Below are 20,086 nucleotides of genomic sequence, written 5' to 3' on the forward strand. Positions count from 1 at the left end.
ATATATCCATAAACTATGTGCATGTGTGCTACGGTAATTTTCCGATCTTTTCTCTTGGTTCTTTTTTTTTTTTTTTTTTGCAACCAAAACACATTATTCTGATCCCAGTACATGGAACTGTTTCCCCCAGGAGTCATGTGTTGTAAAGACACTAAAGGTACTACAGCTTTTGGACCACTACCCAGCACCAGGGTACTGTCCATGGTGCTGAAACCAGGACGGCATCGTCAACAGGAACTGCAGGGCTAATAAATCATTCACCTTTGCTTCCTTGTTGTGTGACGGAATAATATGGAGCGTCGAGAAGAGTCAACTACCTGACAGGAGCTGGTGGGAGATTTTTGCTTTTCTTCAATGGACTGAGTCTTGTTAAGTCGTCCTATCATTGTGTCTGCTTGTAAGAGCAGGCGAAACCTTTACAACACTTGTAAATACAAGTAATTGAATATTATTATACTCACCTACCAAATACTGTAGCTTCTCAAATATACACATGTATTTACGCAACATAAGTTGCATGGCAGCTTGGTAGAACAAAACGCTTCTTTCACCAACTTCCTCTGGTCCGTCTCTGATTAGGGCTGGACCATAATGTTGAAAAATCTATCAATGATTATGATTCACGTTTTTCTTTTAAATATCTGAAATGCTGCCAAACTGTTGCCATGACGTTTCCTCTATTGTACAGTTTTCACTCCACACCATTGTATTTTTTATTTTTAAGCAGTTATGACATGAAACCTGAAGCTGCTGCTGAGAAAGGTACTCAACAGATTGTTGCTAGGTAACCAGAGAGTGAGCAAGTTAGTTGATGCAACCCAGAGGTTGAGCCGCTTTTAAAATCCTTTCATCTGCCTGCGTCTCTCAGATAAGCCTATTTATTAAGGATTTGCAATTAGGTCCAGCCTTATATATTTTGATTTGAATACCGTTTCTACTAACAGTGAGGAAAAATCCCAGATGAAAAAGAAATAGAAAAAACATATCTAAAAGAAAAACAAGCCTTATATCATCATCAGTATATGTTTTGTATATTTGACAGTATAAGGCAAATATGATTTACTCTTGAAAGTGGCCACTTTTGAATTTATTACATACAATATAAGTAAGTACTCAAATTATACAAGTTTCATTTTGTAAAAATGTACTAAGGATCTTACACTTGGCAACAATGTGTTATGCAATAAATATAAGTTTTAAAAAAATAGATAAAAATCTTATAAGAATTACATACATCTTTTTCATATGGGATTATACATACAGTTTTCAGTAACACTTTATTTGAAGGGCTTTGCATAAAACTGACATATTGCATAAAACTGAATATGAATGACTCTTCATAAATGTTTCCGACTGTTGTCATGAAGTGTCATTCAGTAAATAATGACACTTTTAATGAAGAGGTGCACTAAAAGTTGCAATAAAAGTAAATTAAACGTGCCAACTTTGCATTAAAAGTGTTTACCAAATGTCACGTCAGTCTCATGACAATCTTATCTATCTACACCCCTTCAAATAAAGTGTTACCAAGTTTTCTATTGTACTTCTATTGTGTTAATTATTGTCAGGAAGTATGCTGTATTCTCATAACAAAAAATCTGATTCTCTTAGATACAACCAACTCTGAGGTGAAAATGATGGGAACTAAATTCAGCAATTACCTGTAATATAACATAGTTTTGGCCGATACCAATTTTTTTTTGTTTGAAAAGTAGCTAAATATAGTAATATAACAATATACGTTGTTAACTGCACATGTACAGATGAGATCTGGTGGACTAATTTACTGAAACATCTTCCTTACCTAAAGTATGTTAATGTTTATTGAAACATTGTCCTTCTGTCAGTAGTTCCACAACTTACATCATTCCTGGATCCAAGCTGACATCATTTTCTGTCATAATGCAGCTGCGGTTGTTGTTCTTTTAAAGCCAGGAATCTGATGGAGGTGATGAAAATGTAATATGTAAACTGCTAATATGCTGGCAAGCTACAGTGTTTTATGCATCTCTCATCAAACTGGATTGACTGAATTAAACTTCCAATGTCAAAGGGAGTGTTTCCTTTCAGGCGAACCACATGAAGGGGGAAATCACACAGTAACACAATGTGAAAACAGTCCCAACATCACCTAAGACGGAACAAACAACGTTCTAGAGTTTTGAGTGAGTTTTGGAGGAACGTGGCACATATTGAATACTTTACGTTGATCAAGAAGGAAAAGCTCATTATGAGGAGGGAAGCCATGATTATGGGGTGGATCTCAAATGTTGACACACTTCTGTTAAAATGCCAGTTATTTTTTGATATGAAGAATTGGACAAGAGTAAATAATTTCAAAACATTTTCCAAATAATGTGTCATTTTCCCCATGCAACTGAAATGAAAACAAACAAATCTGTTTGAATGAACACTATGTGGCCAGTCAAAGATCTCCAAATCTATCAGATGGTGAGAACGAAGTTGTCTTCAGGTGAGCCCACAGAGTCTAGAATGTGATTCTAGAACTCACACGAAGCCATTCATGTCTTAATTTGGATGGATGCATACTCAGGGATACTCAGGGTGAATGTGCAAAATCTAACCAGGCATTTTTCTATGTAGTCATTTTGATTGTTAAAAATATTATTTGTTCATTTCTACAGCAAACAAGCAGCAGGGAGGAAAAGAAAAGTCTGTCATAAGTCTTGTTTTTTTTATGTTCTGGCTCAGATTCTGAAGGAATTTTCTTTTTTTTCTCATCCAACACACAACAGAACAAAAGTTTTATATTTTCAGGCTTTTCTTTTTCCTCAGAAAGTATAAGCAAAAAAAAAAAAAGCTGAAGCAAAGCCCTTTATATCTTTAGATTTTTTAAAATTAAATTGTCTTGAGATGACATGTGTTGTGAATTAGTGCAATGTAAATAAACTGAACTGAATTGACATAATATTTACATCTCCTATGTAGAACTTTTACTTTTCAGCCTCCTCTCCATCTCAGAGTTTGGGTCCATAAGCCAGACGTCCTGTCTACTTTTAAGACTCGGGTTAAAACTTTTCTTTATGATCAAACCTAAAGTTAGATGGGCTTAAGTTCTCCTGAGCTACAGTATCTCTATAATTATGTTGCTACAGGCTTAGACTGCTGGAGGACAAACTGAGCACTTTTTCTTTCTTTGCTACTTTCGGCTACTTCTCTCCTATTACGCATTAAATGCATTTACTGCTGCCATTAACTTTATGTTCTCTGTATGTTTTTTTTCTCTTGACATAAGCTATGTCTGGCCTGGCATTTTCTAATTAGTTGTGACAAATTCCTGGAGTGGGCCCTTGGCTGAGCTACTTCTGCCAGTAATAATTTTATGTTCTCTTTCTATAGATAATACACTAGGCCCTGTCTTTCTGTGTTTAACCCCGGGGTTTAAGACTTAACCCCCGGCAGCTAGAATGCTCCCTCTGTTTGATTTTTGTAGTGTTACTTTCCATCTGAATGAATCCCTCATAAAAAAACAGTCAGAGAAGATAAAAATGCTTCAGAATCTACTTTGGAATCAACCAAAAGTCACTTGTCCACGATAGTTTTCACTAACGCCAACAAATCCCTGTTTAGATTTATCTCTACCTTAAAGTAGGTGCTGCTAAAAGTTTTAGGTTGATTAAAACACAACGGATGTATTCAAACCTTTGAAGCTAAAAACTGTGTTCAGCACAGTTTTATTGCTGGCTGATATTTGTAGGTACAAGAACATTGAAGCAGGTTTAACTGTATAATTTGCAGTTTAATCTCCACTAAGTACAACGATTAATACGATGAGCGTGTCAAGAAGGGACACCTGGGTGCGACGCAGGCTTACTGTGGCTGTGCAGACTGTAACACGAAACAAATGAAACAATCGTAAGTGTTGAAAAAACCTTAACAGAGGTAGTCATTTAAGTTTCTTTTTTTATTTTGTTGCATTTACAAGATAATTTTACAAGTTCTGACAGCTTTGGCCTTGATCTTTCTCTTGTTAGTCCTCAGAGGTGCTAAAACGTCATGCTTTATTTAGCATGTGGTACATGTTGTTACAGTACAGGTGCAGTATACCGACTGTTTCCACCCTGATGAACAATTAACCAGGCCTTCGCTGGAGCAGATTCTTCATGCATCATTTGATCACGTCCTCATTTAGTAGTTTGAACTTTAACTAAAGTCATAACAAACCTTGAACTCTGTGGGCTTCCAATATAAAATGTTTCTCCAGCAGTGGTATTGATACTAGCATTGTTCTCTATATTTTCACCATATTAGTTAACATAAGTTAATTCTCACAAGTACAAATGTAGCATTTGGCATACACAGTAGATGTTAAAGATCCAGTTATGCATAAAAAACCCAACTAAAGTTTCTATGAAGACAGCATTATATAATAAACTAGGAACAACAAATAATTCTATCAGTCAGAAAAAACACCCAACATATAACTACATTCTTTTTCAATGAATCATGAGCAGCAATTACTGCCACATAAATGTTCAGTTTTTATACTGACAGCTTCAGCCAATGAAAACATTCCCTTTCAGTCCTCTCCCTGTCACACAGTTTCATACCAATTAGCACTCTGGCATGCCTTCTGCCAACAACACAGTCATTCCAACCACAAACTAACAGCCCTGGCTCCTATCTCTTGCCCTTTGTCCTCACGGGTCCCAGAGAAACAAAAAACACCAAACCGGTGCAGACACACAAAATAAAATGACACCTGTTTCAGATAACAAAACGCCCGAAACATTGAAGCAAGCGGACATTTCTAAAGAGGGGGGAAAAAAGTCCAGTGGAAGTTTGCTTCTGGAACAAATTAGAATTTATTCAAACTCAGTAATATTTCTTGTAGATACTTAAAAAGTCCTTTCCAAATCCAGGGGGCTTTTTACGCCCCTCTCCCTTCTAACCACAGTAACCACTGGGATTTCCATCAGCCAGGCTGCATCCTGTACTGAGCAGCCAGATATTTCAACCATCCACACCACACCACAGGCTAGAGCCCTGAAAAACAGAAGGGTGGGGATGGTACGTGTCTCAGAGTGGGACGTTAGGAGTCTGCATACTTGGACAAATGATCGTTCTTCTTTTTTTTTTTTTTTTTATTGGTGATGAGTTACGGTAATCCATCGTCACGTTTCGCCGTTTTATCTGCAGAGACTGAAACGCACATAGAATGAAAAAAAAAAAATTCTGTATTTCTAAACATTTTATTCTAGCAAAGTATGAAGGTATGCTGAGCACTTCACCGGAGGACTCAGAGTCCGGGACCCTTCTCTAGCCTTCCTAAGTGAGGATCTGGCGTGTGTGTGTGTGTGAACATTTTTAACAGGTTTGAAGAACATGACTGCATCATTTGGGCCTTTTAAAAAAAGTGTTACAGTTCTGACTAACAGAAGAAGCACAGTTTGTAGTGAAGATGGAGGGGAGAACCGAAGGGCAGCTCCAGTTCAAATTTCAGGCCAAAAACAGAGAGTGCTTTTCTGTCAGAAAGAGACAGATAGTCCAAAGTACATCACCATCACTGGAAGTGTACATCGGATAGATCGGTCGGTCACACAGGATACTGACGGACTTCTGGTGTGAATCTTTTGGTTTAAGCTTAAACAACGTAGTTCTTTAAAACTTTTTCAACATTTATTGCAGAAATGTTGTTATACTATTAACAACCCAATTGTTTTAAATTCCTTGATGCCTTGTGGATCTATTAGGAGCTGTTAAACAAGCAGAGGAGAATTGAGAGGTGCATGTTCCCACTGTCAAGATATCTAAGCCAATCTGTGAGTGTTAAGTGCCTGGCTCATGGAGTCTTTGCCCCCGTTTCCCCTTTTAATAGCCTTGTTTTTCTCAAGTAAAGCTGTGCAAGGTCCCTCCTGGTGATTTATGCAACCCTTGTGTCAGATTTTTCATATTTTTCTTTCAATTCTTTTTTGACCCATCTGCCTCCCTCCAGAATGATCTCATGTCCAGTGGGTTCTCCAGGGAGCTCCTGGGACAGATAACTTTACAACAGCAATTAGTAGCTCTGCCTGTGGGAGAAATCAGCTGGGACGCTTGCATCATTCCAGATCCATGACAAGATCATGCTGATGGTCTGCCCAGTCATGCGGACCCAGACTTTATGGAAAATATAAACTTTGGACATCACGAAGGGACCGTTCTGTTTCTAATATTTACCCTGTTCTCCCATTTGACCTGCCCCCGTCTGATGGCCAAGTGGGAGAACAGGGTAAATATTAGAAAGTACCAATATTTAAACTTTAGGGAAAGCCAGGGCATTAAAACATACTTTGAAGTTGTGAGGATGGAAAACAGGCCCATGCTTTCCTGAGAGGAGGGAAAAGAAATAAACCAGAACTAGTGACTGAAAAACTCCGGGTCAAATCATCGTCTTGCCAATTTGTACTCACACCTTGCCATTCAGTCCCTTCCCATTTACATTTTGTAAACAAACAACATTCATCCATCTACTTAAATCGTTGAATTTCAGTTTATTTTTCTTTACAGCTAAACATTTTTAATATTTATAATAAACTTTTCCGTATAAATTTCTTTGAATTGTACATTACATTATAAAAGCACATTACTGCTGTTCCCTGAAGTAGAGTAACGAGGTACAACACCAGGTATGGTATGTCGACCATGTGGAGGTGTGACGTACCACACTTTGTGTTATACTAAGTGAGTAGTATTAAAGACAACTTTGTACATGCTCTTTCCATTCACTGAAGAAATGAATGGAAATAGTAAATCGGTTTGACCGTCCGATCAGGACGTCTTTCCGGCGCCACCCTATGGAGGTTTTCAGGGTGTTTCCAACTGGGAGAAGAGCGTGAGACAGAACCAGACCCTGCTAAAGGGATTACTCCTTCTGACCAGGGAACACTGTGGAATTCCCTAAAATGCTTTGAGCAGGGTCATTTGGGAGAGAGTTGTCTGGGTTTCCTTTCTAGACTTTTAATCTAGGATAACATAAATAATTGGAGTAAGTAGGAATGTGGTTGGATGGCTTGGTTGACAGATGGATGGATGGATGTTTTTAGGTTATTTTGGTACTAATGCCTCTCTTATGACATGAGGCAGATTTTGACGCTTGATAAAACCTGAAGGTGTTTTCACATCTGATAGTCTGGTAGATTTGGTTCGATTGGGGACCAAAATTGCAACATCTGTTCCACTTTCATCTGGTGTGGTTCGCTTTCACACTGCTCTGTGTCAAACGATCCACACTAATTGGAAAACCTGTTCCCCCCCTTGCCTGTGGTGGTGCTGCACCAAGGACCACTGAAGGGAACGACAAAACGTCAAAAATCAAAAAGATGATTGTGCCCTTTCCTTCTTCACAAACTGTGAACAAAAACAGAGTGGTGTCAGATTTTAGGGATTGTAGGATTCTCTTTGGCAAAAGACCAAAAGCCATTTCTCCCGCTACTGCTATACTGCATGTTTGTTTTAGTTCAGTCCACCCAGAATGCTCTGTTCTCTAATCCGCTTCCTGCTTTTGGAGCGGTTTCTAGTTTGCTTATGAATTTGAACTGTACCAGAGACCAAGGTCTTCAGTTATGGTTTGAATGAACTGGACTTTCTAAACAAATAGACAAGAGTTCGATTAAAGCATACTGAACAGAGCTGGTGTCAAAGCATACCAAAATGAATGAACAACCCCCTACTAGTAGATACTTCTTAATCGTAAATTACATTGCTGGAGATTATGAGAAAATTGCAGAAATACTTCAATTCACTAGTTGCTGAGGAAAAAAAAAAACATTCTCCTGAAAGGTGCAAATTGATATCAGATGGCGCCATTAAAAAACGTGTGTACAAAACAGCCAAGAAGGTGTGAAAGACTAGCATCCAACCGAGCAGTATCCCTGTGAATGCTAGATAATTAGCTAAAGGGCAACGACATGAAACTAAAAGTGACTTAATTTTCAAAAACTGTGTGAGGGTGTTTTTGGAAGAAGATCTGAAGGGATTGTCACGTCTACAATCTTGGAAGTAAAGATTTTTTTTTAGGTTAATGTAACTGAAAACATGTTTTTCTTCTGAAGAAAAAGTCTAATAGATGGCAGGAGAAAAGGACTAAAAAGGCAAGGGCCAACGAGATCTGCCAGGATGACCATAAAACACGAGAACACATGGCTTTGCTTCAGGAATCAGAAAGAGACAAGAACAACATAAGAAAGCCGTGTGTTGTAACTAAGCAGAGTTAAGCATGAAGGGACAAAAATGCTCAAAGCTAGTGTGGACGTAAGAGAAAGCCTTGGTCTACTGATCTCACTGAGCCGATGAACTAAAGAGAACCAGGCTAAACCAACATCATTCTACAGCTATGTGTTGACCTGCGTTTTAGGGTGTGAGGTCTGAAATGAGTTTTGACCTGAAGCTGGTAGGTTGCTACGATGCAGGGCTACAAACAACCCAGGAGACCGTGACTGAGGTAACTGCACCGTAGGTCTCGAGAAGTGAAGTGTTTACTGATGGGCTTGGAAGGGTTACAATAATGGAAGATGAGGAAGGAATAAAAGTATGAGAAAACGTGGATGGGAACATGACTTGGCTGCAGTTTCAATGGAACGCTGACAACCTGAAAATGGTGACATAGGTCTGCTGGCTGGACAAATGGACCGAAGAAAAAGAGGACTGCTTTGATAAAATCATAATCATTTCTACAATAAGCAATGTGGCTGTGGATTCTGAAATCACATTGAGAATGACTGAAACTAAGTGCATTAGACCAAATACCAGCCAACCAATGGCTCCTGAGTTGTACGTAAGCAATATATAACAAAGATAAGCAACAAAAAAGTCAAAGAATATAGGAAAATATACAGTTATGTAAACAGTGTAGAAGTCAGAGGATAAAGAGACAATGTACTTAAGTACACATCAAGCATGTAGAAAGAGAAAAACCTATAAGGAAGGGTGTGAAAAATAGAGAAATAGCGATGCAGAGGGATCAGATTTGTTTTTGAATCTCCTTAGCATCGAGGGACTAAAGCTAACAGCCCAAGCATTTAAAATTCCACCTGAAAGTGGATTTTTATGGGCTCCAACAACACTTTGCAGGACCATGTAGCCATTAAAGAAATAAAATCCGCGCCCTTATCAGTGTCGCTATTTTTATAACCCTAAAATGTAATTAGGAGTGTTTGCTACAATTTGCTGAGGCGGACACATTGGCTAGGTTTTTATCACCGCGCTTAACGTTAGTTAAGCTGTTTTGGCAACATCGGCGCTTCGTATTTTATCTAGTTTCTCAAATCATGTCCATCTTAAGAACACACTTTTTTATATTGCACAAACACATGATGGAATAACACATGACAGAACAAGCCTGGAATCGCATTCTTCATCCATGATGACATTTGGCTCACTCGGACAATCTTTCATCCAAAACATCCCTGGAAACGCAGAGGTCATTTTTGCCTCGCTGCTAAAAATGAGTTGTGGTATTTCACTGTGCCGATATGCCAGATTGCCACTCACAGAGTGTGTGAGTGAGAGTGAGGTAAGAGCACAGATTAACCATGGTCGATGATTAATACAACTTGACTTACTGACTTACTGCGAGCAATTATGGCCATGTCTTTTCTCAAGCTTGACTTTCTCACACTCATTGTGGAACACATGGGGGTCCTGGAACATGTGCGTACCACATACACACACGCAAACACTGCACACACATGCCACAGATCACCAGCCCACCCTCCACTCAACCTCAAAACCACATAGGGTTAAATATAATCAATCTTCTTTAACAATGCTGTCAGGGAACTGTCTGAGATCGCTGACAGGAACACTCTGATAGCTGCAGCACATTGATGAAGGTGTGGGGGTGTGCATGTGTTTGAACCTCTCAGGACAACATTTTAATGCCCTGCTCCAGGCAAACAAATTCCTGTGTGCCATTCAACACATGCAATAGAAGTATATCCACAAGCAAATGAATGTGGCACAATCTTTTTTGTACTATATAGTGACTCTTTTGGAACACTTCTACTGTCTTCTTGTTTTTTGTGTCTTGTAAATCCTATTACACATTCACACTGGATCCATACAGGAATTCTGAATTGTTTCAGGTAACCAAAGAAACAATTTGACGTGATTTCAAAATTAAAAAACTTTCAGATTTTTTATCAAATCAAAACCTACTGTATGTTTAAAATTTAGAATCTGAATTTCAATTGCATTCAAGATCAACTGTGATTCTTTTGCTACTAAAACACAACCAACTAATCAAAACCACTCTGATGTAAGCCATCAGAAATCTCCCATCCTCTAGACTATTTTGGAATTGTTTTGGAAATGTGTGCACTACCTGAGGAGACTTGTGGGACCTCCAGCTGTACTGGTGGCTGTGGAGGCTGGCCAGCAGAACGTTCTCATCCGTGTCCACCTGACCAAAGCGCAGCGTCTCATTTGTGTCATTGCAGATCACGTAGTGACTGTACAGCAGCTCCTCTGCGTCTTGGTTCCCATTCTGAGGAACAAAACGATATGAGAGATTGGAGTAAGAATTGCAATGGATAAAGAATGTAGGCGGTAAAACAAAATCTAGAGGCCCTTTCATTCGTTCACATTTTGTCACAAGCCTACATGAAAATTGATTTGTGTAAAATATTAGTTTCCCCCCCCCCCACTTACATTGTTGGTATTATGTTGGTAAATAACATCCACCGCTAAAGTGTGTTTGATAAAAGAAACTCTCTCACAGAAAGCCTCAAACAGGCAACTACTCATTTGTTAACTTGCATGCAAAAAGGAGAACTCACTGTCTTGCTATTAAAACACAGATGCAACAAGAAGAGAACAGTGTGTGTCAACTCTCCTGGATTAAATAACACCAAACAACGGCGCCCCATATGACTTAGATTGTAGCTGTTATTTGAGCTCCTACTCAAGACTCCAGTGACCTGATGAGGGTCCCTCTCGCTCCGCTCCCGACACACCAACATAGCTCACATGACTTCTCGATAATTACCCAAATATGTTAACAAAGAATACGGTAATCTGGCTAGCTCGTTTCTGAAGAGAAAAGCAGAGATGGTTAAGAGAAGCTGGCAGTAAAATCTCAGAGTCTGACTGCCAAGCACGTTCAGGATCCTGGGGTGGTTGATTAGATTGAAAACGGATGGGAAAGTTTACACCACTTAAAGAACAAGTGATGATAGATGTGTGCGTGCGCATGAGAGTCGGAGAGTAAAATATAGAAAGGACAGCTGCAGCAGCGGGTTTAAAGGCATTTCCAGTTTTATTGTGGAAACACTATCTGTGCCTACTTTTGAATGTGACACTGCGATTTACCAACTTCCTGCTGCCATCTTAAGATGCCATTGCTAAGCCCACTCTGAGACCATATCGTCTTTCTCCCCTGATTCACAAGCTAATGTGATACACTTATCAGAAAGCTTCTTTTTATAATCATACTCACTCTTTAAGTATGTAGGGGCTTAAAGGGGATAAACACTAATACGAAGAAACCTAAACACTTGTCTCATAAATCTTGTAAAAGAGCACAAGATGACAGCTTCTTCTTCAGAAACTGTCCTACTACTCGTTACTCTAATCCATCCAGACTCCAACCCTTAGCTGTATGACCCTTATAAAAATGGAAAGGTTCAGTAAAATGTCTGGAAAACTGATTGCAAACAATGGTCACCTTATAAGTTGCATGTAAAAAAAAACCAAAAACAAAAAAAAAACAACAAAAAAAAACGATGTTGTGGATGATACGAAAATACCGTAAATGAGAAAATGAACCCAATTCCGATCTACCGAAGATGATACGCTCGTCAAAAAATGGCCCAAGCAGGACATAACTCTGCTAGGGCCAGAAACTCAAGATCTGTGTTCTTTTCTGTCCAGTTGCAAAGAAAAACAGAATTAATGAAGCATGGGAAGAACAGAGAAAAATAAAATAAAGCAATAAAATTATCAAGAGGGAAAATTCCTGCTGTCTCGGTTGCATATGGAACAGCCTGTGACTGTTCTGTGAGAAAAGCACATTGTTGAAACACTACTGGGCTATTGTGTGGCTGTCCACCAAAGCCACTTCCCTTGAGTTAGGAACTGGAGGCAGCAAAGACTGAGGCCGGCACTCGGGACGAACAGTTGAAAATGGAGGCATGGGGCCTAAGGGATTGGGGGGCTGGGGACGCACGAGGCCACTGAGTCTGAGGACATGAAGCAAAAAAGTAAAAAATAAAATAAAAAAAAGGAAAAATCTGTACCTTTTTGCAAAACCTCTGAACCTAATCGTTCTGTCCTCCATCTGAATGAGAACTCAAAGTTTACAGCACTGGAACAGGTCAGCCTTGTGCTGTGATGTTATGGTGTGAATCGTAAATCGATGTTGACAACAAGAATTTGGCTCGTGCAAAATTATGGAAACCGATTTTATTTGAGAACCAAGAGCCGTGTATCGCGGACATATGGAACATTGCTAAGTGATCGTGTGTTCGGATCATAAAAATCTGGGTTTTATGGCTATTTATTGCAATCCCTCTGGAAGACAGCCATCTCTTCTGTTTGTAGTGGGTCTGTTACGACCATGCCTGGGTTGTAAGGTTGCAGCCAGATTTTAATTGAGGAATCTGCTTTGTTTCAGTGCTGGCCCCCAAGTCGCTCCTCAACCACCCTGCCTGTTAGCCTTGACCCAAAGAAACAGGAGAATTATTGAAAGAAAAAAAAAAAACTATCTTTGTAAGACAAAGACTTTTTTCATGTCTGACTACTACTGAATAAATAAGTGGACCATTTATTTAAAAGAAATGGTCCTCATCAGTTAAGATTGTGCACATTGTTTCTGCTGAGCTGCACCCATACAAGATGTCACAGCAGCAACAGAATAAACAAAAACTCTTATGAAATTAAACATTTTACTTATTATTTTAAAAATAGATTGGCCAATACAGTATATAGTAATTCAGCTTTTTTTTTCTTCAGACCGTCAGAAAGAATCAAACTGGATTCATCTTATTTTCAGCTGAAATTTATGTATCAGAGATTGGTGGGGACCGTGTCAGCGCTGGAGGCTAGCCTTTGTTTCAACAAAAATAGTAAGCTGCAAAATGCGCCACACACTCAAAATGAGCCTCAAATGGCCTTTTACTTTATTATTAGCAACAGCCTTAAGTTATTTATGACTTAAATAACTGGCATAAATAGGGAACAATGACTTGTGCTATGATGACGCCACGGATCAAACCTGACAAGTCGGTAAACAGTCAGACAGTCTTCAGTGATGACCCTGAGTGAAAACCAAAGTAATAAACCACGAGCCAGAGCAATAATTTCATGGTGTATTTTTATATAGCTTGTTTAATTTTATTTTCCACAGGTAAAAAGATCACAGCTGTTTTTAGAAAAACATGAGCTATTGCTTTTTTTTTTCTTTCCTTCACCTGGCACTGAGTGTCTACATGCATGTAAAATCATGAGAACCTCGTGTCTCCAGAGGCCAGTATATGAGTCAGCACAGCTACGCAAAGAGAGCCATGATACGGGATCTAAAGCCTGTCTGTGCGTGTGTGCGTGAGTGTGAGTGTGTTGGTGGAAGTGTGTACAGAGAACAAACATCTGGGTGGGGAACCAGGCCCAGATGAAGTCTTGGCAGGTGCCACCACTCAAGTTTTACCATGTTTTTGTGGGCATCACTTCACACACAAGTATCCTGGCTACCAGAAACAGTGCTGAGAGCTGAGATCTGGGAAATGATGAGGACCAAACACTGGTATCCTCTTAGTCACAATTTACACCAAACAGAAAGGCAATTCCCTTCTGAAAACTTTATTGCCGCTGGCGTACAACCTGAACCAGTCTCATGGAATCCGCTCTGTTTGTCAAATTAACTCATATTTCATCTGGGACAAAAGGCAGGCTTTTACCATATTCTCTGGATGTGCACACATTTCTGAGTGATTTCCAATGCTCTCTCTTAATAGTTGTTATAAACAACTCCCCATGGAGTTGTTTATAACAAAATAGACAACATAAACAAAATAGACATAAAGCAAATGTTTCCCTGGCTTTCTGAGGGATTCCAAAACATGAATCGAAAAAGGATAAAGTTGAGAATTAACTTTGAACAAGAAAAAACAGATCAGTGATTATTTAATCACTTTAGGCAAACATCCTTATGCAACAATGGCGAGCTAAGTCAAAAAATGACTATTTTACTTTTGGTAATTATTTTTTTCTTTGATTTATAAACTGTAATATTGATTGAAAATAAAAAGAGCCACAGCTGAGTGACTGACTGGGTGCTGCAAGGCTGGACAGTAAATTTATGTTTTTTTAATTTCTGAAATGTTTCAATAAATGTAACAAATGTTTCTCCTTCAAAGCCCCAATCTGGTGCGCACTGCTTACACTGGATACACCAGTTTTTTGCTCCCTTTGACTAAGGAAGTTTCAAAACAAACATGGTGGATAAAGCACATGACATGAGCATTGCATTTTTCCAACCTTTTTAAATGCAGATATGGTCTAAATTATGAGAGCAGTTCAGATTAGAAGATGAGAGCAGGAGGTTTCGGTATTTCTGTGAACCACAGCAGCAAAGGTGTGATGCATGAGCTCCTGACGAAGAGAGAAATTTGGGGGCTTCTGGTGAGCTGACAGAGAGAACCAATTCATGGCCGATTTTTGTAAAGATGATGAACAGAGTGAAACTTGGCAGGTTGTATGTCTGGAACATTTTCCTACAGAATAAATGTTAGTGGGAATCTGTTAGACGTCTGACTGTATCAATTGTACTTCACCCCATTTACAAACACTTTTAAACGCTTTTAATTGTGTAGATAAAATCTACATGAATCAGTAGTAGATCTCTAGACTCCACCATCCCCCCATACATCTGCTGTCTGCCACTTATCCTTGCAGGGTAGTAAACTATCTCCAGCGATCGTTGGGCGACAGGCGGGCTTCACCCTGGACAGGTCGCCAGTCCATCTCAGGGCAACACAGAGACACACAGGTCAAACAACCATGAACACACACTCACCCCTAAGAACAACTTTAGAGAGACCATTTAACCTAACAGTCATGTTTTTTGAACTGTGGTAGGAAACCGGACAGGACCCACACATGTACAAGAACATATCCAACTTTATCAACTCAGTAAAAACCATAACACATGATTAATGTACCTGCTTTTAAAAACTGTTGTCTTGTGATAGTACATTTGGTCAGTATAGATGGTTGTGTTTTACTTTTTTTCTCCATTTTGTTGTATCCTTTTCTTTTCTGCTATGATATTCTGTTGGATGATGTCTTGATGTTTTCTGAACTGGACGCTGTTGACAATGAAAATTTGTTCTCAATCAACTTACCTGGAAAAAACATTAAAAAAATGTGGCAAACTTCTTTTTCTTTTTAAAAAAATCTGAATCTAGAAACTTTTTGAAAATGAATGCCAAGCAGGTCATTTGGCTTTACTGACAGTTCATTTCCACCCATTGAGAGATGTTTTGTGAAGTGTACCTGTTGCCAGCTGAGCAGTGCAGTGTCCACAGTATGGATGGCATACTGGCTAATGTTGAGGAACATGGGATCCACAAACACATTGACAGTTAAAGAGCTGTTCTGGGGGCAGCTGATGGCAGTGGCCTGTCCCTAAAAAAAGGACACATCAAATTACGTTTCAGATCAGTATATCTTCATTTTTAGCAGAATAATTAAAACATGCAAGCAGAGTTTTGGTAAGCCAACCTGCAGTGCACAGGACTGGAGCAGTTGCAGGTGGGTTAGGTTTCGATACTCCAGCAGTCTGCAGTCCAGCCGTGTAGAAAAGCTCATCTCCTGACAGTGACGAGGTCCGTTGCTCCACTGGCGCATGAACACCTGGGGCTCCCGAGAACCAATCACCATGAACTCCTGTTCTTGAGGTAACTTCCTGTCTGGCAGGAAGGGATGAAGTTTCCTTGATGCAACTGGATGAAGGAAAAAACATTTCTAATTAAAGATGATCAAACACAAATGTGTCAATAGTCCATAAATTAATGAAAATTATTTACATGTCACCAAATAAATAAAAATGTGAATGAATTGGACTGATTACCTATCGAGACTCAAACTTCAAAGGTTGTACTCTGGGGGAACAGAATGGGTCTTAGCCAACTGAATGTCTATTCTCCACATGTGCATTAGATTTGGATTTATTCTCTGCAACCTAAAGGAATCATACTAAAATACCAGTCATGTTTTTTGATCTGTTTTCCTTGCCATCAAGTTGTAATCTATGTGATCAAAAAATATACATATATCAATCAATCAACTTTATTTGCATATCACATTTCAGTAACAAGGCAGCTCAAAGTGCTTTATATCATAAAAACACAATAATAAGAAGCCACAAAAAGAGAAACCAGTGGCAAAGATTACATTATGACCAGTGCTATCATCAATACATGTCGAATATGTTGGTCAATGTTCCATTTATTATCCATGCTGTCTTATATTTATCTTTGTTTAAAATCCTAAAAATAGAAATAAGATGCTGTTTTAAAAAGAAAAAGAATTCATGCGACATGAGATGCTGTAGACGAAGTTTATTCGGCTGAGAGCAAAATGGCTCTTTAGGTTGTAGAGCCCTGATCTAGACAGCCAATCAGAAGGATTCAATGTACAGTCCCTGCCTAAAGCATTCATATCCTTTGAACTTCTTTCGATATTTTTTCACGTTCCAACCACAAATGTTATTAAAATTTTATGTTACAGAACAACACGAGCATGGGGCACACCTTTACAAATAAAGATAAATATACTATGTTTTACAAAACCTATTGCAAAGTAGGTTTGGTACAGTGTATGTCATTTAAATCTCTTTCCTGGGTGAACACTTTGAAGAAGTACCCATCACTAAAATTACAGCTGTAAGTCATTTGCAGTAAGTCTCTACCAGCTTTGAAAATTCTCCCCATTTTCTCTGCAAAAAAGCTCCAGCTCATTTAGATTGTATGGAGGTCGTCCATACACATCAGTTTTCAAGTCTTGCCATCGATACTTATTTGTATTTAGAAATGGACTATGACTTTTATTTAAATCACCAACATGTTTAGCGTTACTGTCTCTACTTCAGCCCCGATATCAAGTGTACCAGGATCCCTGGAAAAAACGTTTTCTCCATCCATTTTACTGACAGTCTGGTTGGAAGATGACAACATGTAAAAAAGCTCAGCAGGCGTCAATACTTCAGGAAAGCACTCCCCTGCTGCAGATTGTTTTAAACTTTAATTCAGATAATAAAGTCTAAATGACCAACATGTTGTGAAAGCAACTCTTTCTGCAGGTTCGTGCACTTAGGGTCCATTTTCAGGTGACACGTGAGACCTTGTGATGCAGTGCTGTTTGATGCAGCCTACCTGTTCCCAGCTGCTCCAGGTGGTGGCAGAGGTGAACTTCCAGCTGCGCTAGCTGCAAGGACACGCCCAGCGACGGGACGAACCAGGGAGCGAAACAGGAGTCCACACGGGTGCAGGCTGCCAACGCAAGTGGGGACACCAGCTGATCACACGGGAGCTGGGAGCCACACTCACTGTCCGAACTGGAGGAGAGAAATGTTTCAATAGAACAGCTCATCAGAACGATGGCGACGCTAATAATCAACATGGACATTGTTTTAAGTGAATAACTCCATAGTATTGATAAAAGAAGAACCAGTTCAACTTGCAGATCCTTTTATTTATAACCAAACATTATCTTAGCAGCAGTGGAATCAGCTTTAAGGAATTATTTGCTGAAAAGTTACTTTTGAGTTGATTTTTTTTTTTCAAAAATTTTGACTGTACTAAGATATTTGGACTAGAAACTAGACCAAAAATACTTGGTAAGACTTAATACTGAAACTGTTGGAGATTTTTCCAAAAAGACTAATATGTACAGTATATATACCCACATTGGTTCATCCAATAAAAGAAGGTGGAAAAAATAACAGTCATACATCTTTCAAAAAACTGTGTGAAACAGTGACATAAATCCATTCTGAGATAAACACCAGGACTTTTCAGGAAACCTGGAATGAAGGAGACAATAAAGCAGAGAGGGCCTCCTCACTGTCCAGGGCTGTTAGGTAAGTTATTACAGCCACAGTTTCCAGGAAAAGCCCTCGGTGGACATTAATTGCATGTCATGGTTGATGATGTTGAAGTGGAAGTAATTGAAACGAATGACCATTTGCTCTATAATTTGCTGCTACCATGATCCACTTTGAGAGGGAAACTCTCAAGAAGTGAAAAATGTGGGTCCAACGGAGCGCTCCTTAAAAAGATAACCATCATATGTTGACAATTTTCATTACTTCCAGTTGGCGGGCCAGCCAAGTTATTTTTCTGGTGGAAACTGAAGTATGGCAGATGAAATGAGAGAGTAAGGAAAGTGGAATCACTTTTGATCAAAAAAGACAAATAATTTAAACATAAAGGAAATGTAGTGTTTGGGGTATGATTGTAATTAAATACAGATGTTTGTTTTACTATACGGTCCTTAAGAGAGTTCTGTTTCTTCTTTTAGATTTTTTTTTTCCTTTTCTGAAGTTGTCTAAATCCCACAGAATGTCGAGCTTGGTGCTTATTTTTCCACAAAAAGTTTCTCTAAATCCCAAAAGGAGCCAAAAATGGACAAAGACATAAAAAAAGAATGAAGTAAGATAAAAATAAATAAATAAAAAACGAAGGAGAAAATGGCAGACCAACATATTTCAGAAAATCGTCTAAACCCCAGAAGGCGAAGGGAGACACAGGAGAGGCGGGTGGAGAAACCAGTGGCAGCGAGAAGACTGAAGTCAGAGCATGCTCTGTGAAGTGTTAGAGTTTGGTCAGACCCGGTCCAGCCCAAACTGGGCTAAGAACGGCCTAACGGCTCACGGGCCAACCTGAAGGGGGCTTGACTCGTGCTTCCCCTGAGCTTCCCCTCGATTAGATACACTCAAGGTAAGCAGGAAGGAATCCGGATGGGCCCTGACAGGCACTTGGTGTGCTGGGAAATCTCATTAGGCCTATCTGAACGCCTTCCAAGCCCGCTCCCTGCTCCTGCACACCAGATGTGGGGCGAGGGACACATTTTAGATCTTTGTGCTCTGCAGTCTGGGAGCACTCTGCCTCTGTTTTTACTCACACCCGATGGGAACGGAGACTGCAGATCCACACACATACCTGATGTACGTTCCAATAAGGTTGGTGTATGTATTTAAAATCAGCTAGAGGTGCATAGAGTAAATATGTTTGTGCTCTAATGAGGCCCTTTTCTAATCTCATCTCCTCCTGCTTCTACCAGGGGCGTAACAAGATCTTGACCCATGAAATCTCACAATATTACAAAACCATTAAGCAGTACGTAATTTTCATGAAAAAATCTGTTTAAATTTTTTTTTTTTTACATATTTGTTAAAATGATCATAAATGTGATAATATAAGATAGATATGTGAAAAATTGAGCTTCTCTGCCATCTCCCAGTATTAACTGCAGAAATCCATCACTCAGTCAGAAATGACCACTCAGAGCCAGGAGGAGGGTCTTAGCGCTGTCAATCACTCTTGTAGCACATTTTCTGTGCTACGCTACAAATGCTCCCCTTCAACAAAGTCTGACATGAATGCTAAGGCCAGTCAGCATAGCAACCAATGACAGTATTCCTGGAACAGTAAGTTGGTTTTCCTGTATGCTGCACATTTAGCAGCATACAGGAGGTAGATTGACACACTCCTCCTGGCTCTGATTGGTTGTTTTTGATCAGGAGGGATGCATTTTTGCAGACCAGATTATTAGCACTGGGAGGAAGTAGAGGGGGTCGATCTTTTCACAAATGATCTGTCTAATATTATACTGTTACGACATGGTGACAGTTTTAACGTATGGAACAAAAAAACGTTATTTGTAAATGTTAGATAGTGAAATTTTAAGCTTGACAATGTTTGACACCATTGTTCTGAAGTAAGAAAACAAGGAGGTCCCGATTTGATTATTAAAGGCAACGCTGTGTTCCAAGCAGCCCTCACAGGCCTGTACAACCAATGAGCTTTGGAGCCTGTTCCGGTTCCTGAACGTGTTTTCCAGCAGGTGTCACAACTTTTCTGGTAAAACA

The 20,086-nt window shown here is 39.3% G+C and overlaps 1 protein-coding gene across 3 annotated transcripts in view; it reads right to left on the reverse strand.

The window, feature by feature from the left end:
- The window catches only part of vps13b (vacuolar protein sorting 13 homolog B), a 301,127-nt gene that overhangs the window by 44,525 nt on the left and 236,516 nt on the right, over positions 1-20,086 (reverse strand). For all 3 annotated transcript variants that reach the window (XM_028016693.1, XM_028016692.1, XM_028016690.1), the window contains 4 exons: positions 17,370-17,551; positions 15,718-15,938; positions 15,490-15,621; positions 10,325-10,486 (listed from right to left, as the gene is read on the reverse strand). In XM_028016693.1, the coding sequence (XP_027872494.1) occupies positions 10,325-10,486; positions 15,490-15,621; positions 15,718-15,938; positions 17,370-17,551 (697 nt within the window). The remainder of the gene's footprint in view (positions 1-10,324; positions 10,487-15,489; positions 15,622-15,717; positions 15,939-17,369; positions 17,552-20,086) is intronic.

The sequence above is a fragment of the Xiphophorus couchianus genome, chromosome 5 (assembly GCF_001444195.1).
Source record: "Xiphophorus couchianus chromosome 5, X_couchianus-1.0, whole genome shotgun sequence".
In the NCBI taxonomy this organism is placed as follows: Eukaryota; Metazoa; Chordata; class Actinopteri; order Cyprinodontiformes; family Poeciliidae; genus Xiphophorus; species Xiphophorus couchianus.